Source organism: Parambassis ranga, chromosome 4, assembly GCF_900634625.1.
Source record: "Parambassis ranga chromosome 4, fParRan2.1, whole genome shotgun sequence".
NCBI lineage: Eukaryota > Metazoa > Chordata > Actinopteri > Ambassidae > Parambassis > Parambassis ranga.
This window is the reverse complement of record NC_041025.1, coordinates 10,252,173-10,275,095: the sequence shown is the minus strand read 5'-3', so window position 1 is coordinate 10,275,095 and position 22,923 is coordinate 10,252,173. Positions and strand designations below refer to the sequence as shown.

Sequence of the window (22,923 nt, the reverse complement as noted above, 5' to 3'; positions counted from 1 at the left end):
CAGCACTGCCAGTGCTGATCCCCTCATGCTGGTTTACCCTGAACGGAGAGGAAAACTAAACATGTTTAAAGAAATTAATGTGATTAGCACCCTATAAAATGTTTGCATAGGTAATATCAAAGTTAAAATAAACCCTGTCTGAGAAGCCTCGACCACCACATCTCTCTGTTTATACCACTTTATCCTGTGTGTACTTTCTACACAGATGAAGTCATGAAGTGGATGATGCAGGACTCTTGTGTGCATGTATTATTTTTTATCTTATTTTTAACTGGTCAGTCTAACATCAATGAAAACACACTGATATATAATTGTCATGGGTCAATTTACTAAAATAAAAGCACATGTGTGGGAAAGTATCAGGGTCACTTTAACAAAAAGGTCATAATTCTGGCTTTAAATGCTTCTAATGTTAAAGTTATAATTCAATTTGTTTTCTCAAAAATTTAAGTTTAAAATCGGAATTTAGTTTGAGTGTATCTAGTCTTCCTGCTCACAGTTTGCCAGCAGCAGCTGAGTGTTTTAACAGAAAGGTATGCCTCAGATATCCAAAATGAAGCTGACAGTCTCTGAAAGGAGTCATTTAAACCAGCAGATTGGCCACACTTAAACGTCTTACTTTAGCATAAAATTTTTCATGCAGGTTTTCTGGGTAACATCCATGCCTAGAGGTGGCGGTGCCTATTGGTTTCTCAGCACACAGGAAAACCTCATACTCAGGCCGTCTCCCTGCAAGTCCCGCTCCCCGAGTAATAATACGCTCTACACGATTAACACGCTTCTCTCCATGGACCTCTAACTATAATTTAGCTTCAAATTTGTATTTCGGAAAAAAGAAAGCAATGAAAGAGTGATTATTCCTTTACACATAAATACACACATTTGGCATGTCAATAATAGCCGTGTTTGTTTTCCAAACTCGAAGCTCGGCGCCGTATTTCAGCAGTCCGCATGGACCGTGTCTGTCATGACTGGTATGGCAGTGTGGATGTTCCTCTGCTCTGAGATTTTTATTAAACTTTCCCACCGTCGCTGCCTCCCGTGTTTCCATCCAAAACATTTGATTGGCATGACTCTAGAATAATATGTTTCCGCTGTACAGCATTGTGCGATGTGAACTCCTATTTTTCCATGGCTGTATGCTGACAGCATGTGTCTGTGTAATGCTGAGGAAACCTGAGTGATATTTTTTTCTTTGCCTTCATTTCAGGCCTCTTTACCATGAGTGTGTCTTACTGTCTAGTGGAGCAGTCAGCCATTTTTATTAAGCTGAGATCATTTTATGCGTTTCTCAGGGATATGTGTTTGAATGGGTCCAAACTATGATCATTTCCTAAACATAACCAGGTAGTTTTGGTCCTTGGAAGAAAAGTAAACTCGTGTCTGGGTGAAAATCTGGAGTTCATTGCTGGATTTAATGGTCATTAAAAAGCCAAACGACCATATATGTCATTTTGGAACTGGTTTGTGATCCTGTTTATGTATGAAAGTGACTTTTCAGCTCTATTAGGACACACAGTTGCCACATCCCTTTGTTGCATTTGCATGTTTAGTGAAATCACCTTGGTAACCTCAGTTGAAACTTTTAGTTTTGCAACCTGACGTAGAGAGGAAAAGCATCTCTCTGATCACAGTGAAAGGAAGCTTATGTTTCTGCTCACAGGTCTTACAAACTTCATGAGGAGCTGTGTGCTGTGTAGCCATAATTGGGCAGATTAAGACCGAGAGCGCAAAGGCACACGCACAAACCCGCAGATCAGCGTGGTCACCCAAAACGGCTCTACCATGATGGGCTTAGGTTTCTCCTGTATTAAATGGAGCCCCAGTGAATAGAAAGGCTCTGCCTCTGCTGTGTGAGTGAATGAAGGAGACCAGGGATGAGTATTGAGTCTAGGATACAGCTGAAGGCCCATTAGAAGAATGGTGTCACTCTCTCCTTAGCTGTAACCCGACCTGTTGTCAGCGGGCTTCACTAAAGGTCAGGGCACAATGGACAGTAGAGACAGTATCGGCTCTGCAACAGGTTGTAGATGAAGTATTTGTGGTGAGATCAACCAAGCTCCTTCCCAAAAGTGGTTTTAAGCAAGACTTAGGAGGGGAGAGGCTGTTACATTAGAAGATGCTGACTTTTGAGGTAAAGCCTGAGGTCATGTTTTGGCCTGAGTTAATGTTTCCCAGATCTTAGTCAGTGTTTTCGAGGTCACTCTCCTAACTCAGTATGAAGAGTTAAACACCCATATAAAAGAAGCGGAGTCCTGATACAACACCTTCTCCTGCTCCTGCGGCACATCATGTTGACTTAAGTAAGAGTGCTGTACGCGTATACACTCTGTGACTCTTTACATCAAGCCCCTGTAGGAGGTCTTGACAGCGACTGCCACGTCTACCAATCAGCTGTGCTCTCTGCTTAATGACATGCGAGAAGCCTCATGAATCATTCACATGTTAACAAATCTGTGGTGTTCATTGGCTGAGTGGTTGGGATCAAATGAGCCAAGCAGGGTCGGATATGAGCTTGTTTACAGTCACTGTCACTTGTCAGTCTAATGCACTATACACAGCCTGAGCACTTATCTCATGCTATGCATTACAGCCCATTAACCGCCGCTGTATGGCACACTCCAGTTTCCCCCCGCAATTTAGATGGCAGCCCTGAGGCAGGTGCACTGTCATGCAGGCTTGCTGCTCTTCAAGTAGATGTGGTTTCAACAAAGGTTCTCAGATTGGCAAGCATAATTCAAGAGCCAAGGAAAAATGCTCACAATTACACCACCCATGTTCTGAAGCATTTTATTTCTTTTTCTTTTTTTAATAACAAGTGTGGTGGATAGCGGGCTCCATCTGTGTGAGTGAGGGAAAGAGTGGGACAACTTATGAGTCACACACACACATAAATACAGAACCCACATCGTACCAAGACCTACCAGCTTTAAACTGGTTGATTTCTTTACTTTGTGCGTGTATGTAGGTTTTGTGTTTATTTCCCATGTGTGGTCCTGTGCACACCTGCCTGAGCATGGCTTTCCTTGTGCTGTACTAATCTTTGTGTGTGTGTGTGTGTGTTCTGTTTACCCTCCTCTACAGTTCGAGGGCTGTAACAAAGCCTTTTCTCGTCTGGAGAACCTGAAGATCCACCTGAGGAGCCACACAGGAGAGAAGCCGTACCTGTGCCAGCACCCTGGCTGCCAGAAAGCTTTCAGCAACTCCAGCGACCGAGCCAAGCATCAGCGCACTCACCTGGACACGGTCAGAAACGAAGCCTGTGCTCTCTCACCTCTCAGTGTTTCACCAGGGTGGATTGATGCTTAACATGTACTGGGCCAGCAGTCAAAACAGACCAGGTGGTCTGCATAAGATTATGAAAGTTTACATGTCAGATAAAGGCTACATTTACTCACTAACAAACGTGTTCAGGACTGTGTGCAAGAATTAAAAATTAGTTGTTGAGTAACTACCAGTGAATAGCCCCTCTCACTGTGCCCCTCCTTTGCTTTTACAACATTAAAATCAGCACTGCCTTCCAAGCCTCAACGGCTATTTCCACATCTTGACAGTGTTAGACTTTAATTTGCTGTCAGTCAGTGAGCCGTGTGGCATTCTCGCTCTCTCTCCTTCAGCGGTGACATGCCACAGATCATTAAACGATCAGTGTCATTAGACCAAGCTGCAGCTTGCACCATAACGGACTTGGATTGGGGCTGCAGGCTCACACAGAGCTTCGCCTGTTTCTCTGACCTGTGGAAATGGGAAGGAAAGGTTGAGTCAGCCATTGCTGACACTCGTCATGTCTCGGTAACCCCACCAATTTACCACCCACTTTATCACCGTCCACATGCCAGTACAGCCAGGCAGTAAATACGTTGTTTTGCTCAAATTATGTACTTAAGTAAGTTGGGTTTCTCTGCCATGCAAGGGAACTGTTCACTTTTCTCTCCCTACATTTGAAAATAATTTCTGTATTCTGTCTTCTAGCTCTGATATTATATGTTGTGTGGGGAGATTTTTAAAAGTAAAATAAATGCATCCATTTGTGAAGCAGGTGTTTATATGAATCCATTTAGAGACAGTAGTTTTTTTCCCTCTGTTGCCAAAGTGTCAAATTCAGTCACATTAACTGAAATTAATTTTAATTATGAATCCCTAAACTGCTGCTAAGAGCATTAAAATAAAAAAGGAACACTTATGAAGGACATCAAAAAATCCAACAGCAAATATTCAAGAAGTCCTAAAAAAATAAATAAATAAACCCTAACCCAGCATTCAGTGTGTTACAGTCTCTTCATTTGGCACTGTGGAAAGAATTCTTCACGTTTTTCCATTACTTTAGGTGGATTCAGGCTTACTGAAAAATCAGTAATGCTTTAGTGGCACTGTGTCGAACCTTAAACTCTTTTTTTACATTCGCTTATTTCTATAAAAAATAATCTGAACAAATTCAATTTAACTGTATTTATATAATCTTTATGTTACCAGAATACTCTCCTGTGTTCCCACATTGGCCAGCCACCAATACATTTGCTGCTTATCATAGTAAATCCTTCAGAATTTTCACCTAAACGTGAATGCAGACTTGTGTTAGTCTGTCAGGAGTTTCCTCCACTACCCGCTCTTTCCACAGTAGGCCAAATGATACAGCTAATCTGGGACCCCGATGCTTATGGCTTCACATTAACACCCTGCTCAGGCCTTCACTCAGCCTGCCCAGCCGTCCGGCCGGCCTGCCAGAAACACTTTGGGAGAAAAAAAAAATCATTTTCAAGCTATAATGATATTTATCCTACACAGAAGTTCGAGTTGGTTTTCTTCTGAGCTGTATTGCGCACGTTGCTTGGCAAAACAAACACGGCAGAGATGAATGGCACTGTTAGCGCCTTGGAATAACAATGAGCTGTTTAGAGAGGATGATGAGGTACGGAGGCAGAGCTCATAAAGACGTATATCCTGTTACACTTTAATGGCTGAAAAGGTTTCTGTGAAGGGGAAAATCCCTCAATCAGCAAACTACAGGCTGAATTTGTAATAATGTGAGAAATGATGAGGAAGGTCTACACTGGTGTGTACTAATGTCATTTCTGTTACACTAATCTGACTTCAATGGCCTGTGTGTCAGCACACACACACAGGCTTATGGTATACACTCTCTATTAGTCAACAGTATCAAGTGTACTCTAAAATAAACCTTTAACATTTCTATTTTCTGAATCAACCAAGCATGTCCTAATATATTTCTTACAGTGTTTCGGGTGTTTATACATTATTAATCATGCAGTATCGATGTTGCCAGCAGAGTGTAGTTTCCTTATTGCAGTGAGAGAAGAAAAAGGGGCCGATACTGTACATGCAACTCAATACAGTCCAATCAGCTTTAAATCCTGAATAGCAAATAAAAACCACAACTTTGCCTTGCATGGAGATGCTTTGGAATCAGAATATTTTACAACTGACTCTCTTTTCTTTTCATCCGTCTTCTGCTCTTCATTTTCCTCTCAGCCGAAAGGTAGGACCTGCTCTTTGCTCTTTTCTTCATATTACCTGTATCCAACCACTTATTTTCACATTTTGGTGACTCATAGTTTTTGTTCTGTGCCTCTTTTCTTTTGCAGTAAAGTGAATTCGAATAATTTCATTAAATCACTGATGTGAAATATTTTCTCTCTCCTCTTAGAAACCTTATGCATGTCAGATCTCTGGCTGTACCAAGCGATACACGGACCCCAGCTCCCTACGCAAACATGTCAAGATCCACTCAGCCAAAGAGCAACAGGTGCGTAGAAAGGTAAGAGGCTGCATGGGTCTAACATGGTGGAAAAAATAACCAAAATTCTGTTATTTGCTGATAAATGGAGGCAAATAATTCTGATTGATTGGTGGCTTAGGCTGTGTACTACAACACAACAGCTCCAGCTACTGTTTATCTTTTCCTCAGCCTACTCTCAATATGAAAGACTACTCTTTATAATCTGCCCTGTTCTGATGTGCATCGTCCACAGATCCATCTTCAGTTGAGGGGTTTTGAGGCTGGGCTGGGGGACAGGGTATCTCTGAGAATCGTTTCCTCAACAGTAGATCAGGTTTGACCACATTTCATCATGCTCACGGTCAAAAGCCCTTCTTTCTCTGACTGGAAGCGGGTAAATAACAGCAGAGAAAGGGCTCATTGTTGTGGAAAGGGTTGGATAGTGGCAGGCTGGATGATGTGTTCCTTTTGCTTTAGAGTCGTAAAGGGAAACACATGTGTGCTTGTAGCATTGTTAATAAGCTGTAGTGCGGAATACCCCAGTGGCCAGATGTTATGGACAAATGTCAAACAAACCCTCTTACTCCACTCTTGGAGTTGGCCCAGACAAAAAAAAACTGTTACGAGTGTCACTGTGGAGAAAACAGAGCACCAATTACATGTGATGAATGCTTTGCAGGGCACTGCTGAGGATCCTGGGAGGATATGCACACACACACAATCACGGATATACAGTATCTAAAGGAGAAATCCAAACATGGATGATAGCAGCTATACAACTGTTAAATATAACCTGTGATCAGGGACCAGATAGAGAAAAATCTCTCCACTCAGCTCATTGCTGGATGAACTCTGTGGGAATAATCACAGAAAATGCTGTGATGTTACTCCTGAAGAATGTCTCCACCCACTGTCCACCACCAAATCAAAACGTGGAAATGATTTTTTTAATAATAAAAGGCTGGATTTGTGGATGGACAGGCTGACAGAATGATTGAAAAGGTTGTAATGATGATAAAGGGGAAAAGCGTGTCCCTGTCATCTGTAAGATTCACTCGACTTGCTGTGTCAGCTGTCTCACAGTGACACTGCCAGCTTTTTATGCTTCCTGGCATCATAAAGTTAGCACTTCTTACTATTATGCACTCCACTAAGAAATATGTATTAGTCAGGATGATCCATATCACAGCATGATGACAAAAACAAACTTTGATTTACATTAAGTTCACAGTTTCATTTTGTAATAAAATAAACATGTTTGATTTAAATGATCGCAGCGCTCACGTGCTGCTCAAACTTAGCCAAGTTGTAACAGATGTTTAAGTATATCACTGGATTAAAATTAGAAATAAACGCTGGATACATGTACAAGTCGAATTTTTTAATATTTTACAGTACAACCTTTACTTGACTTCTGTCTTAATCCTGGCTGACCATATACTGCATTGCTCACTGTGGTTTAAATGTACCTTTTTCCTGCCTTAATCAGATAATCTTGGTAGAAGTGTCCCAGTCCCTGCCTTGACTTTTGCAGCTAAATCTCCCGAGCACAGGAGAAAGACAAGGTTGTTAGTGCGGCCCTGTGTGCACCTCAGCAACCATAATATTTTACTACAGAGAAATCCACTGATGTATGCAGCAGAGGTCAGCTGTTCCACTGATCCATAAGGCAGATGTCCCATTTCAACAACTGACACAAGTTTCCTCAGGTTTAAGTTTCTTCTTTGTGGCGTATGATGGAATATCCAGCTGAAATGTATCTTCACTTGCCCCCATTACTGTTGGCAGAGAAAGAAACAGAAGCAATCTCAGATTGGCTCAGAGATGGTACAGCGATCGATTACCCACTCTCTGTAATGCCAATGTATGACTCAAAAAGGGGCATACGATCTTCCCTCTGGTTCCCCTTCACTGACGATGTATTCTCATGTGCTGAATCACTGTTTCACATTAACATTAATCATATTATTGCAGAAGGAGAAAACACAAAAAACACATTGCCGTGTAGAAATGGAGGCAGAGTTCATTGTTTTGTTCTGTTATTCTTTGCAGCTCCGACCCTGTCCTCACCTGGAGCAGGACGTCCTGAGTGACTGTCTGTCCATGCAGCACCTTCAGAGCTCCACCCCCTCACAGCATCTCTACAACGGCAAAGACGGCCGCTCTCCTGCGCTGGGCCAAGACATCTTCACAGGTGCTCACCCTGATTCCTGTGTAACTCCTGCCCTTTACAAACACATTATGTAACCCTGTAATAGGGGCTCAAGTTACATTTTCATAAAAACAGATTCAAATGTGAGTGCATGAAACTGGCTGAGTATTTGCTCCAAAACAGAAGACCAGGCCAGCAAGTGAGGTCTGACCGCCAGGAATCCCAACACCTGGCAAAGCAATCACCCAGTCATAGGCGGTAATCAACATCCATGTCAACATTCCTGCAGATGTGTTTTGGTCATTTTGTGCTCTCAGGCAGTGAAAATCATACCTTTGGTCAAACATAAACAACTTACCCCACATAATCTGTCTTTAATTGCTTCTGCACTTTTTACATCAACATTTGAGCGGCGTGGTTTGTAGTTTATAAAGGAAGTGTTACGGCTTCATGCTTTTGTTTGTTTGGTTTGTGTTTCATAAGCGTGTCACGTTAACCTGTCCTCTTGTCATGCGAAGGCTGCACAAACCAGCAGCAGCAGCTACAAGTGGAAAATGTTATTCAGCCCATGTGGCCCTTTAAACTTCCATTTTTCTAATTGATGAATTTGGCCGTCTCTGAAAGTCAGCGCCACACTGGACAGGGAACAAGAGAGAGATAAATGGATTATAACAACCTTAAAGACAAGGGAGATGCCCCGCAGCTTCCTCCATTTATGGACACATCTGTCCTTGTTTTCTGCCTGTACCCCGTCCAGGCTCCCCGTTGCCTTCTGTTATTGTTGCTGGAACTCGTTGACGACTGTGAACGCTTAACTTGTCTTTGAATGTTGAAGCAGGCCTCTGAGTCTTGACTTTTTACTGTTCGCCTCCCTCTGTTTCTGAGTGGACGTTGCCTGCTCTCTTGTTTTAAATGGTTTAAAGCCCCCCGAGGAGCTCGCTCGTGGAGCCAAAGCATTCAAGGATGCAGTGTTATTCAAGGGCAGCAAAGATGTCGCAGGTTGGCTTTTGGGATCTCTATTTACATGAGTTTCACTTTGTTCTGGAGCCAATAGGATGCATGGAAGAAGCGGGGTAAAGTGGGCAGCCATCCCATCATTAACACTTGTGGAGCAGAAAATGAGTCATGCTTCCAGTCAGAGCTTAACTTGTTTTCCTGTTCGCCGGTTATACGTCTGTTCTTATTCACATGTCTGCAGCAAGGCTTACGAGAAACCCCTCTCTGTTTTATGGAGTGTAATTAGAGTGTTCCCTGATTAACCAGAGGAAGGACTTATCTGGTTTTAGAGCAGAGCTTTGCATGCTCCTGCTGCTCTGCTGAGAACTTGATGTACCGCTCCATCTCCTTCTCACACAATGACTTCTCACCTAGAAGTTTTTCAGAGCATTTCCACAACATCTTCCAAAAAAAATCCTCCTCTAATGCTTAAAGAGCACCATCAGATCCTCTCCGTCTACCTCCGCAAGGAACCAGCATTGAAATTAAGGCAATCACGGCCATTATTTGTCGACTGTTTTGCCGGTGTGGTAGCAGATGTTGGGGCTAAAGGGGAAAACATTTAAGGTCTGTGATTGATGATTTGGGGGTAATGAATCAAGCTTGTAACCATTTCAGAGTGCTGTCAGATCGGGTCTCTGCATGCTTCCACTTGAGAACAGCTGGGCCTGGAAACTGCAAAACCAGGAGCACCAATCTTTTCTTCTCCTTTCATCTCCTCCTGTCTTCTGCTCTCCTTGCTGGTTAACAGCTCCAGACAGTCCGCACAGCATTCTCCTCGTAGAGGCTGGGAAAGAAATCATCCAACAAAGCAGAGCAGAATAAGTCAAAACTTGGTTTTCACATTGTTCTTGTTCATGTTCTTGAATGAAGGAGAACATTTGTAGATACTGATGGAATTGAACTGCTGGAAAATTAGGGTTAAAAGCTCTGCAGCAGATTTGTGAAATGAACACTGAAGAGAGAAAATGTGCTCAAGCACAAAAATTGATCCTAAAATAAACATTTCATGTTTTCATTTTTTGGTGCTCTGGGAACATTTTCACAAATAAATAAATAGTGACAGTTATTAGTTACAGTTCCTGGTTTGCCAGTCATTGTGACTAAGAAAACGGATCCGTGTTTAATTATTGTTTGCAGCTTTGAAAAGAGCATAAAAAGTTTGCAACATGCTGCCAACATGGTTAGAAAATAACGACCTCCACAGATCAGTGCATCAACAAAATCAAACATCATTTAAAAATGATCAAAAAGCAGCAGATTATAATGTCCTCTTCCTCTCTCCTGCATGTAATATGTATTTGTAGAGTTCCTCCTTTGAAATGCACGTCAGTTCAAGCTGAGTGTTCAAACACATGTAACGTTTTAGTTTATTATTGTGTAATGAGAAATAATATCTGAAAGGACAAACAAGGTCAATCCCCGTGGCAGCGCAAACAATGTACCCCAAATTACAAACAGCTCCTACACAGAACATTTTATTTTACGAAGCTCTGTGATTGAATGAAGGTTGTCAAAACAAAATCCCGTTGCCATGAAATGGCTTTTAATTTCCTCAAAGGGAAGCTGGAGAGCAGGCCCTGTGAGTTTATTTGACACGTTTACTGAATTAGCTTTGTTTGTCTTTCAGGGCTGTACGCTGGCTCCAGTACCCCCCATCACAGCGCCCCAGTGGAGCTCCTCTCCTCCACCCCCAACCCCACCTCAGCCACTGACCTGCCCTCCCGTCAGCACCGGCTGGATCGGGACCTCAGCAGCCCTCATCACCTGTCGCCACTGGCTGCGATGGACGCCACGAGAGATGGGTGAGTCCTCGGTGGATGTGTAACATGCTGGAGGTGTGTTCAGATGTGTCATACTGGGTCACTGCGAAGGGTGGGAAAACTGTAAATGTGTCAGCAGGGTGGGAAATATAAACATTAATAGAAGTGCACTTATACTGATTAATGAGTGGAAAATCCTGCAAATCCTCATGTAAGGCTTTGTCACATGACCATAGCTGACTGGACTAAACCTATATATGTAAGATAAAAGTCAAGGAACAGCCTCTGAGGCTGAGAAGCTGCAAGTTCCTCAAATGACCTGTAGAGGCTTCAGAAGTAGCTCAGTCCACACAGACCTCCATGTTAATATGGCTGACTTTATAGAAGATTAAACATCCTACAAAAACACTTTTGGTTTTGCATAATAAAGATCGCTATCTGCCTGTCTTAGAGCTCTTCTCACGCTCTACACTGAGCTTCAGATCCACTCTTCGTAAGCCTGTTGTTAACGTCTTATAGAACTTGTCCATCTTCACTTTGTGGATTCATAAAGTAAACCTTTAATAGCAAATATAATACAATAAAGGCCAATGCCATCAACAGGCCCAGTGTGCCTCAAATAATAAAGCAGAAACTCTCCCCCTCATTTCCCACAAACCACGTCAGTCTGTCAGTGTGTGTATGTATACTCACAAAGATCAGTAACACCGAGTCAAGACCAAGCTTTCTTCCTCTGGTATAAGCCCTACCCTGATAATCTGACTACACTTCTCACCCCTTGCTTTCTTTGTTTTTCACCTATTTATCATCCTGAATCCAGGCCGAACCCTCTTAGATCATGTTAGGTTAAGCCTCATGGTGCTGCTGACAAACCCATTTGGCTTTCTTACTGGAAACAAAGTCAACTTCTCAACCCCTGAGATGTCCCTCATGGGAAGAGGGGCAGTGCTGGTCACCACACGGTCAACCTGACACGTCACCAGCTCCATGATTCACACTTTAATGAGTGTAAATATCAAAGCAGCATGATAGTATCATCCTCCAGTGTTTATGTTGTTGGCTGTTTTATCCTCCACAGACCTAAGCCCAAAGATTCATATTGTTCAAATCTACTGTGGATCTACAGGCTTTATAGACCAGCATAAACTGTCATACGACAAAAAACAGAACACTTTATTAATGATATTTACTAGAACAATGATGCATCTTCTGGATAATTGTGAAAATAAGTACATGTGGAGATGTTTTTTTTGAAAAAGGCAGTAAACCCGAAGATGCTGGTAAGTGTGCCAGTGTTTGCAAAGACAAATATGTTTTCCATTTAACATACAGTCACAGGAATTCATTAACTAACAAAACACAACCATTCATGAAGCTCTTGCTCAAGGACACTTCAGCAGGGATAGATAGCTCTTTTCATATAATTTTCTGTTTTCCTGGGTGTGTGTGTGTGTGTGTGTGCGCGCTGCAGCATGTTTCCTATTAGTGCAGATGATTTCCCCAGGGAGCCTGCAGAGCAGAGTGTCGTCAGGAGGCACAGTGTGTGCTGTATGGACCGATGTGTCTAAAACTGGGGAGGCAGAGAAGGAAAACAGTCTTTTACAGTTTGATAACATTGAGAAAGAGTGGATGGAATCAGGCGTCACAAACTCTCTGTTACAAAAGTGATTGTGTTACATAAACATGCTTTCTTTAAACTCTGTGGTCTGCTCTTTGGGTGTCTGTGTGTGTATATGTGCTTTATTGGGGAGTATATACAACACAGGATAAGGTTTGAGCTGTGCATACATTGGCGTATATGTGTGTGTGAGTTTATACATTGTAGTCCAGGAAACACACATGATTGCATGTGATTGGGGTGTGAGGTACAGCAGACCACTCGACATCCAGCACAAACACTTCAGCAGGCCAGCGCAGTGAAAAGCGTCTGGATGTAAACGTCCGAGCGCCCTGCTTGAGAGACGTCAGGACAACAGTGGAAGCATCTGGAAGGTGGTGTGTTGTTTCAAGCCTTGAAAGCCAGAAGGAGAACGCTGTAGAAATTACCTTGTGGTTTGTGTGCCTCTCTTCTCGGCAGCATGCACAATTACCAGTTCGAGGACAGGCATGGAAAGTGAAAAGGACCTGAGGAGGGGGAGACTGGGTTACACAGGCAGGGTGACATATTGGATGTGAGACATGGGTTTGTTCCTCTTGGTGCTTGATGAGGAACATCTGATCACTCTGTGTGTGTGTAGATGTGTGTGTGGATGTGGTGAGAATCCCTTTTTTCCTCTTATATATGTAACCTAAATCCCCAAAAATAAGTAATCTCCCTCATTCATGTATGTATATCTTTGCTTCCCCACCTTACGCTCCTACATGCGTGTGATGTGATGACAACACTGCATTAAAATGGCAGCAATTTCCAAATTTACAGATTTCATCAAATCAAGATGTTTGACCCAGAAGCACTCACGAAAGCACATATACAAACACACTCTGTATCTGTTCATCACACAGAGGGAGGGGTGAAGACTCAAAAAGCGACTTGTGGCAGAGAGCTGCATGAAACGTCTACTTACATTTGCCTGAAGATGGAGCATTTGATTTACATGTTTAAAGCCTTGAGTATACAGGCTGCTGCCAATGTCAATATCGGCACCGCACTTGTTTTTCCCAAACGGTTTAGCAGGACATTAAACATTTTGACAAAATTATCAAACTAACCTGCCTCTAGTGTGGCAGCCTCTGACCTCATAGCTAAATGTGTTTACTCTGGCTCAAATGGGCCATTTAGACTCTTTTTACTTTGTAAATACCAGTGTCATTTTTCTGAAGCTAATATTAAGATATGCCAGTTCAAATACATTTGCCAATTGCTGTGGCACGAGGACATGTGTGTGTGAGAGCGCAGGGCCCTCTCTCACAGAGGCGGCTGTTCGACCATGGCGGCCCACGCTACAGAGAGATGGGTGGTAAATGTTGTCATTCACTGCTTCGGCCATATGTGGTTATATAATTGCAGGCGGGGAAGGCTACTGCCTTTACCTGTGTATTGATATTAGAGCCCCTCTGCAAATATTAGTCTGAGGTGGTTTGATACCTCGGCAGTGATTGACACAGGCTAATTGAATTAGAGTGGCGGCAGAGACGGCACAGAGCTACATTAAGAGTTCCTGCTCTGAAGGGGGACGTTCACGTCTCGTAACTCTACACTGTCTGTCTTCCAGCCATTATCATTCTCCAGTGATCCAGAAAATGAGTGTCAATCTCACTACCCAAACAAAAACATTTTTGAGGCAGTTGCTCATGGCAGCTTGTGGTCAGTCACTCATTCTGTGGTCCTCGGTTAATAATGTGTAGTCTTCAATTAGCTTGTCTGCACAAACAGCTAACTCAGAGAGAAGATCCTGATGATTTACTGTCAGAATTCCTCTGAGGGGAATGGTGATTAAAGATGGATCCTTTGTGTTTGAGACCGTTTTCTTTCTGGGCTGAACAGAATGCTTTCAGGCCCACAAAGACATCCTGAGCCCTGGCTGTGCTCTTCACACTGGGGCCTGCAGGGCTGGCTTAGCTTTAGCTTAGCTTTAGCCAGGATGCTGCAGTCTGTCTCTCTGTTTTAGTTTACTAACCAGAACCAGAAGCGTTCCCACCGATCTGCGCCAAAGAAGCCCCTGTCATCCATCAGAGAGGCTTAATGGTGGGCTACAAAAGGGGGAGGCAGAGGGTGTTTTGTGGAGATCGCTGGGTCTGTGGAGGATGGGGTCTGATCCGTGCTCCCATGTGGGACAGTTAGCTGCAGGTGAAGGAAGATGAACGAGGAGCAGAGCAGCTCTCTTCATGAATCTTTAGGTTTTCTTTCCATCCCATCACGCCTCCACACAGACAGCCAAGTCTTCACCAGTAGTTTTTCTTCTTCCAATGTCTCTGGACAACAGATCCAGGCCAGCAGTGATGACGTCCATGCCCACGTTCCTAAACACATTGTATTGTATTGTATTGTTTGTTTGGCTTCAGGGCAGCTGTGTAAAGTTCAGGACTGATTTTCCTTTTGATGTTTGCGTTGTTGCATTTTAAAACACTATAAAATCCCATTCCCAGAAAGGTGTCAGCTTTAACATAGTACTCAAGAAAAATTGAGCCGCTCGAGGTCACTGAGCTCAGTGAGCTGTGTGAACAAAGGGTGAGGTCTGACAGAGCGACAGAGGGATGACGTGGTTTTGTAGGCCACCCTGGAGGTTAGCATCAGTCTGGTTCCCTAAAATGCCGATGGGATTTTTCCACTTGCCTTTTGGATTATTGGAGAAAATGAGCCATATTTTTGGTTGCTTCACTGGGGCCAAGTGAACCATGCAACATGTTTGCAATGGTAACCTTTGTAGTGCGATGTAGACACTTGTTAGCATTTGACATTGAGTTAAAGTTTCTAAATACTTGATTTTGGGACGAGGGATTTGGAATGCACTTTCAGATTTTGCTGCAGCACTCTGTGAGCCCTCATCTCTACAAACTCTTTACCGTACCTTCACACTAACCTTCAGTTTGATCCTTCTCTCTTTCCAACCTGAGAGCTCGTCAGGTCAAATCGCTCTCTCTTTGCAGCAGGACAGAAGTGGGTGGGCTGGCTGGAAAAAGCAGAGCAGCGCTGGATGGTCAGCAAAGATGAATTTCGGGGGGGGGGGGATTAATGCAGCATATGAAAGATTCCCCTCATACCTTGAGCTTGAGTGGCTAGCTAGATAGAGACTAGAGAGAGAGCGGGGCCGGGGGCAGCTGGCAGTGATTAGCTTATGATTCACTTTAGCTGCACATAGAGGCAGCTTGTAAAAATATGAACAGTATAACTGTTTCCTGAGTTTGTGCTGACAGCAGCTCCTGGGGGAATGCTGCTCTCTGCAGGAACACATGGCTACACACTGGGCCTGAGCCAACACATGGATTGGCCACACTCGCTAGCTGCTAGCATCGCCCCAGAGCTGGACAAACACAAGGTGCCACACAGGCATCCTCAGTGCTGTAGCAAAAGACACTCAGGTCAAATGCATGCACTTTAAGTGGATACTCAGGTGATTAAACGATGGCAAGCAGGAAGCACTCAGTATTGATCGATTTTCTAATTGTGGAAAAATGTTACAGACAGTAGGTAGAGAGTAGGTAAAAGGATGAACATGAAAATAATAATTCTGTGGCACTGATGAATACACAAAGGTGTTACATGAACAAACATGGCCTCTCTTACAAAAGGATTAAAGGAGCATGTATAGTTAATGATGACCTGCATTGATTAAGGCAGGAGCACTGTGAGCCTGCTGCTCCGTCCCATAGCTGAATAAAATGTAACATAAATCCATTGGCGAGAAAGCTTTCCAGCTTCTTGCACTTTCATTTACCATTCCCCTTCATCAGCCACTCTGCCAAATGCCCTGCACACAGCCACTGCCAGCTACTGAGTGCCGGGTGGGACGTCCCATCATGCATAGAGCAGTAGGTCATATAGTAGGCTCCAGCCAGGCCAGCAGTGAGCAGTCATCTGAGGGCTCGACCGCCTCCAGCAACACTCTGTCATCACATTCATATAGCGCTTAGTGCAAACCATATGCCTGTGCAGCACAGCGGCACACAGTAACACAGCAGCAGTTTATGTGTTGGCATTCCTGATACGCAGGCGTAAGTAGCTGCTGAATATTTGCAGAGGTGATTGGCCGGCTTCATCTTTTAAAGGCAGGTCTGTTGCTCATCAGTCGGGATCTGGACCATGTTGCTGTTTCATTAAGTTAATGTCAAGTGCACAACATTAAGTCATTAAAATGGTCGTTATGAGTTTTGTGTGAACTCATGTTTGACTAAAGACCAGACATGGTGCTGCTTCTGGGTACATTTATCACCATGATGTGATGAAGGCACATGTTAAAGGCTTTTCATGTGTGCTGCTGTACGCAGCTAGTCTTAACACTGAAGCAGTTAGTCTGAAGGTGAAATCAAATTTGTGGTAAAAAAAGGATAGCATAAAAATATTATGAAATTATTTTCACAAGAGCAAAGATTTCACAGCATTATATTATGTAGTATTATGTAGTAACTTCATGAACCAGTTTAGCTGATGCTAAATGTCTGAATTACATTCAGCTTTTATGGCTGTAATAATTAACCACTTTGCTTTATTTTCTCTGGAAGAAGTCAAACATCTTGTGGTCATCACATGTCCAACATCTTTTCTTACATTATCAGTTTCCACAAAATCTAGAGTCACCATGTTATAACTTAATATTCTTTCCCTCTAAAGAACACTATTGTGCTGTTTGTGTCCAGGCCACAAAGCCAGGGGTTACTGCAGCAGTGTGTGTGTGTGTGTGTGTGAGTGTTCATTTAAATGCACACGCTGCTGTTTGTTGACTTAAGATCACAATATGCGGTAGGAGGACGGTTACGTGTGGGGAGCCCAAGTTTCCACACGCCTGGACTCTTTCTTCTTCTGTGTGTTTAGGATCACTAACTGCTCCACTGGGTTTGTTGGATCATGTGGTTTAGCAGGGCGGCATGCAGCTCCGACTGTGATCGGGATGTCATAATGCATGAAGAATTTTTATTGAGAAATTACAGAGAGATTGTACAGAAGGGAATAGAATCGTAAATGAAATGTGTAATTCACCCATGGGTGTCTGTGCCTCCTACAGGGTGTCGGGTCCCCTCTTGTCACCTGGGATGAAGGGAACAGCAACACCACCTCCTCCTCCTCCACAGCTGGAGAAACAGCATGTCCACGCTCAGCACAAGCCCTACTATCACCATCATCAGTCTGCCAACGACGGTAAGGCCGGCCCACAGACTCCTGGCTGAACAGAGCATGTTTCAGGAAATCTGTTTTGGCTCTACTTTGAAAATGTTCATTGGTGTTTCAATTTAATATCCTACAACGTTTCCTGTGGCAGGTGATGCAGCAACATGCAGCCTGTCTGGTAGCTTTTTACATAACTGCATGACTGAATAGGATTCAGTTCTGAACACCCTGTGTTCTTTCTTTCTCATTGTACCAGCAGAGCCACATGAAAGGCCGCAGAGAGGGGAAGTCATTTCCTCGAGCAGTGATACAGCCCTGTGGCTCTGTCAGAGCATTTTTAGGACAGGGAGAGAGATTAGAGTCGTAGAGACAGAGTGGGGAAAACCGCATGCCGGAAGCCTTTTGCCTGCGCTGAATTAGCCAACAAAATGCTGGCTCATGTATTCAGCTGTCTCTCAGCACCCTAACATGGCAGGCTCAGCTGTCACTCCTGAGCCTTTTTCCTAATGCTTTAAACACTGTTTTCTCTGTAAAGATCTACACATGGACGTCTCTGAAACCACGCTGTGGTCACAGAGTTGCGTAAGAACGCTCCAAGAAAGGCTGCTTTCCCATTATCATGACTCCTGCGGTCGATTCAGAGTACAAACTGAGACGATGGGGACAAATGCTACATACTGTGGAGCTGGCAGCGTTAGCATTGAGCACAAATATAGCATTGTCATAATTTGAAGATCCACATTAAGATTTAGCTGGATGACCTTGAGAACAATCACCCGTAAACGCTGGTGGCAGCATATCAAGTCTGGCTTCTATTTTTCTCTCTCCTCCTCCTCCTCCTCCTACATCCTCCTTCATTTCCTAGAATACCAAGGCAGCTTCCAGAGCTGCTTCCATTTTGGAGACTCCTACAGGATGGAGCCGACCGTCGGTGGTATCCATGTCCCAGGAGACTCTCACGCCTACACTTCCCATCAGCACAATGGCTTTCACATGTCCACCAGTAACACTGGCTCTGCAGGTGAGGACATTTCTTTTGCCAGAATCATAAAGCTTTCAGTGATTTCATCAGACGCCTGAACAAACTGTGCTTCATTGTGTCTGTTCCAGGCTTCAGCTTGACCCAGGAGCTGCAAGGAGGCGCAGGGTGCCAGTTCTCCTCCAGCCCAGAGGAGAGCATATTCTTCCAGGTGGGCAGCTTTGACCGCAGTTTGAGCCATATGTCGTCTGTCTACACAGAGACATAAAGCAACACTGGAGTGGCACAGCAGACCTTCATCACACCCGCTCTGCACTCCTCCTCCTTTCACATGCATCTTCACTTCTCCTTTCATTTTCCACAACAAAACACAGCCCACATTGTAAATGGCTTATGTAGCAGATGAAAACTACAAGCAGGCTACAGCAGTGGTCCCCAACCATTAAGACCTTTTAACTGTTTGTGACACCAGCTCTGATCAGTGTTATTTTAAGGTGAACATTTCCCACCATTAAAATTTTAAAAAATACCCTACACATAACGAAATACTATATTCAAAGTGTTTCAAGGTTATTACCAGTATTATTCTCCAACACTGAATTTTCTAGAATAACAAATAAATAAATTGTTCATTTTTTTCCGAGCTATTGGAGACGCTGCAAAAAAAAACATGACATCAACATCAGCCTGCAGAACAACAAATCCACTGTCATCCACTACCTAATTAATTAAAAGAAGATGCTGCAATATGTCTGAACTGTATTTGTGCAGTGTCAGAAATATGAAGCATGTCTTAGCGTTGATGAGGTCACAACTGATACAACCTTCAGTTCAATGTCAACTTAGCAATGTAGGGAAACCTGCGTTCAGTGTAAGTAAATAAGTAATAAATAAGTAAATAAGATTATTTAATTGGTTTAACGTAAGACTAAATGGGGGCAACAACAATATAAATTATTTATTCAGTGGTAAGTAATATGAATACAGGTAGAACAGGTCCTGAGATGTTGGTCCTCCAAACCCAGACCAGACAAAAGGCTGTGCTGTGCATAATAATATGCATAGTTACGATTTTGTTTTAATATTTAACATCTCAATATAATATAGATGTTTGCAAACGTCTGGACATTTGTTTTAATATTTAACATCTCAATATAATATAGATGTTTGCAAACGTCTGGGCATTTTTGAAATGCTGAGAATGATTATATTGCTGGCCAGTTTTCCAAATAACAAAAAAATCTTCCATGAATCTTCCAGGCGGGAAGTGGGGACCTCTGGGACAGAAGGGCTTTTATTAATTAAGGAAAATATTTAAACACACACACTGTTTTTATTTTTATCTGGTTAAATGAAGGAAGAATTACATGGAACTGAATAACAGTATTTTAAAACATCTGCTATTCAGTAAATCATAACCTTCCATCTCAGATTCAGAATCACCTTCATCGCCAAGAATGTGAACACAAACAACACATTTCATACACAGGATATCTTTTCACACTGTTAAAGACATCTTTGTGTTTTTCTCTCTCATCTGCATCTTTCATTCTTTTAGGCTGAAGTGTAGGAAGAATATATCGTTTTGCTGTGATGTTTTAGCAGTGGATTTTAAAAGAAACGTTTGCATTTCTGTATTTTTTCTTTTTCTTTTTTTGCTTTGTGATCGTTTGGCCTCATTAATTCTGCAATGATGCAGAGAAACCAAACAACTTTATTATTAAATGTATAAAATGTACAGTTTGTTTACAGCAATGATTTGAATGTTTGTCATTTCTCAATTTAAAGAATAAATACATGAATGAACACTCGATGTCTGTTTCTGTTAACACTACATGCACTTTGTTCAAATCAGCTGTGTGTGTATAAGAAGCACCATAAAAAAAACATACCTTCATTCTGTGGGTATGTTGTGCCCTCTAGTGGACACTGATTAACATTGCAGCCAGAACTTCACTGTATAAAATGCCTCTGTCTTCACTCCTCATTCAGTGTGAAGCTTATTTCTTCTTCTTCTTGCTGAGGTAGCTCTGATAGTAGAAGTTGCTGAAGAGGATGATGAGGGTGACACAGTAGCCAAACACCACCATGTTCATGGAGTCGGGGAAGTCGCACTCTGTGAACAGGTTGTAGCCCGTGTGCAGGAGGAACAGCAGGAACTGTACCTGGAAAGTAAACAGACTTAGGATCAGTTCAAATATTCAACCACTGTGTGTGTGTGGGTGTGCAGGAGCTGTCACACGTTTCTTTACCAGCTGCAGAGAGGTCAGGTATCGTTTCCACCACAGGTACTTCTGCATGTAAGGGCCGATGGCAGCCAGGCCGTAGTAAGAGTACATCACGATGTGGACAAAGGTGTTGACCAGCCCGATGAAGAAAGCTGCAGGACAGGCAGCAGACAAAGAACCAAAGAAAAACTTTTTAAGGATCCAACATACAGAGCAATTATGGCTACATGTTGAAATAGTGTTAATATAAATAAGAACTAGTTTACTATGGTCTTCGTGGGATTAGCTGAAAGCCAGAATCTCCACTGTGGTCACAAAGCTCAAATCTTACAGCAGCAGACTTACACTGTCCTCCGGCCACATACTTGACTCCTGCCCACCAGTTAAATATCATGGTGCCGTGATGGTAAACATGAAGGAAAGTCAGCTGACTGTTCTTCTTCCTCAGGATGAAGAAGAGCTGCTCGTAAAGAAGAGAGCAACAGTGGCACCGTGTCACAGTACAGCTCTGCATTCTTACACCTCTAATCAATGTGACTGATGGCAGGAATGTTTCAGTACCGTGTCACTCAGCTCTATGACCTTTGAGAAGAAGAACCACCAGCACACCCTGGCCATCTGTAGGCAGGAAACAGATCAGTCATTTTAAAAAAATACACAGATGACTCAAGTGATTCTCTGACTGGGGATTAAAGAAAGGCTGGAAGTTCATGTTAATTCTGCAGTTTTTTATATAAAAATGAATCATTACAGCCTTCAGTCTTAAGAAAATAAAAGCCAGATGTACAATTATTAGTCAGATATTTTTTTAGTAAATTCACAGCTCTAGCACAAGTTGATAAAACAGAAAAAAGTGTATTTAAATTATTTTATAAATCAAATAATGCCTACATTAATTAATTAAATATTCAAATGTGTTTATGGATTTGTTCAGGGTTTTTTTTACTGCACAAAACCAACAAAATTCAGCTTCTCACCCTCATAGCGAGCGGACTGGTGCTGTAATCCACAGGCTGACAGAGGAGGCTGTAGTTTGAGAGCCAGGATGTGACCAGGAACTGAAAACATTTGAGCAATCACATATAAGAACAACGGTGGAAGCAGCTGCTAAAAGGCACGAGCATGCATGGAAACACAAGTCCTGTCTCTGTGTGCAGAACTATTAACCTGCTACAGTGGAACACAAAGCAACTCAGAAGCACCTCATAGCACATGTATGCAGACAGGCCAACCATGGCGAAGTTGTAAACAATAAGAAAAACTCTGATGTTAACGGGTTCTCTGTGTTGCATCAGACGAGGGCCGGCCCAGACCACACAGAGGTAAACCAGGAAGATGAGTGACACCGAGACAGGGGAGTAGACCAGCAGCCAGGGGTCCGTTCTTTTGTCTGAGGGACAGAACAGCTCTGTGTCATGGACGCTCAGACGTTACTCAGACACAAACACACACTTTACAGGAAACATCTCCAGCTAGAGTTATCAGCTGCCATCATCATGTTTCCCTGGAGTCTGGACACTTTGTTTAGTTTACTCACACTCTGTTGAAAATGTGTTCCCTCCTAATGCCTCCTAATGCTATATGCCCACTGCTAATCTGGCTGCATCCAGATAATATGATTTAAAAAAAGTTCCCCATCACGTGCCAAACCACAAAGAAGTCATTGTAAAGCCAAGCTGCACAGCTCATCTGCAGATCCTCACTCCCACACACACACACACACACACACACACACACACTGTCTTGTAGTCATTTCTTGTACAACTTTGTGCAATAGATGTGCACTAAAAGCACAATGAATATGGTAAAAATAAAAACCACCGCCTTACCTCCATTCTCCACAATACTCTGGTGCACAGACAGGACAGTTTGCCAAGCGGAAGCCATCTGAAAACAAGAGAAACCCTCATGAAGGAGTAAAAAAAAAAACTCAGAGCAGCATTAAAGACTCGTCTCACCAGTACTCACCTTGTAGACGTTGTTGCAGCAGTAAACTTGATCGACAGCGTTGGACAACCTTTGGACACAGACTGGGATTGTTTGCCAAATGATTTTTAGCAAAGTCCAACATGGACAGTTCCAAATATGGACCCAGACTTTGGAGTAATGAATAAAGGCAGAAACCCCGCAGGCTACTGCTTTAGCGGCTTCAACAGAAGCACAACAAATACTTTAAACACTGCTACAACCTAAAGCCGCCTTTTTACCAGGCAAATTTGAATGGGAACGGAGAAACTACTGAGACCACTTCCTGTTCCTTCCTCTTTGGGTTGGAGCAGTTTGCATGTGTGAACACTAGGGGGCA

At 43.0% G+C, this 22,923-nt stretch overlaps 2 protein-coding genes across 4 annotated transcripts in view; one reads left to right on the top strand and one right to left on the bottom strand.

Annotated features, from left to right (window-relative positions):
• The window catches only part of glis1b (GLIS family zinc finger 1b), a 62,576-nt gene extending 42,909 nt beyond the window's left edge, over positions 1–19,667 (top strand). For 2 of the 3 annotated variants that reach the window (XM_028403662.1, XM_028403660.1), the window contains 7 exons: positions 3,085–3,246; positions 5,666–5,776; positions 7,790–7,931; positions 10,516–10,690; positions 17,308–17,441; positions 18,277–18,432; positions 18,522–19,667. In XM_028403662.1, coding sequence (XP_028259463.1) covers positions 3,085–3,246; positions 5,666–5,776; positions 7,790–7,931; positions 10,516–10,690; positions 17,308–17,441; positions 18,277–18,432; positions 18,522–18,658 — 1,017 coding nt within the window. In that variant the 3' untranslated portion in view covers positions 18,659–19,667. The remainder of the gene's footprint in view (positions 1–3,084; positions 3,247–5,665; positions 5,777–7,789; positions 7,932–10,515; positions 10,691–17,307; positions 17,442–18,276; positions 18,433–18,521) is intronic. The other variant, XM_028403661.1, reaches the window with a different exon arrangement.
• Positions 19,668–20,032: 365 nt separating this feature from the next.
• On the bottom strand, positions 20,033–22,881 carry elovl8b (ELOVL fatty acid elongase 8b). The gene is made up of 8 exons (XM_028403663.1): positions 22,587–22,881; positions 22,448–22,505; positions 21,821–22,008; positions 21,596–21,676; positions 21,180–21,236; positions 20,964–21,078; positions 20,643–20,770; positions 20,033–20,555 (listed from the first exon to the last, which is right to left on the bottom strand). The coding sequence occupies exons 2-8, from the start codon at positions 22,503–22,505 to the stop codon at positions 20,391–20,393; spliced, it is 792 nt and encodes a 263-aa protein (XP_028259464.1). The 5' UTR covers positions 22,587–22,881; the 3' UTR covers positions 20,033–20,390.
• Between the last annotated feature and the right edge of the window lie 42 nt (positions 22,882–22,923).

Coding starts and splice junctions, on each gene's coding strand:
- elovl8b (XM_028403663.1), bottom strand. CDS start 22,505: ATGGCTTCCGCTTGGCAAACTGTCCTGTCTGTGCACCAGAGTATTGTG. Junction 22,009..22,447: donor GAGTATTGTGGAGAATGGAG/GTAAGGCGGTGG, acceptor TCTGTCCCTCAG/ACAAAAGAACGGACCCCTGG. Junction 20,771..20,963: donor GTATGTGGCCGGAGGACAGT/GTAAGTCTGCTG, acceptor CCTGTCCTGCAG/CTTTCTTCATCGGGCTGGTC.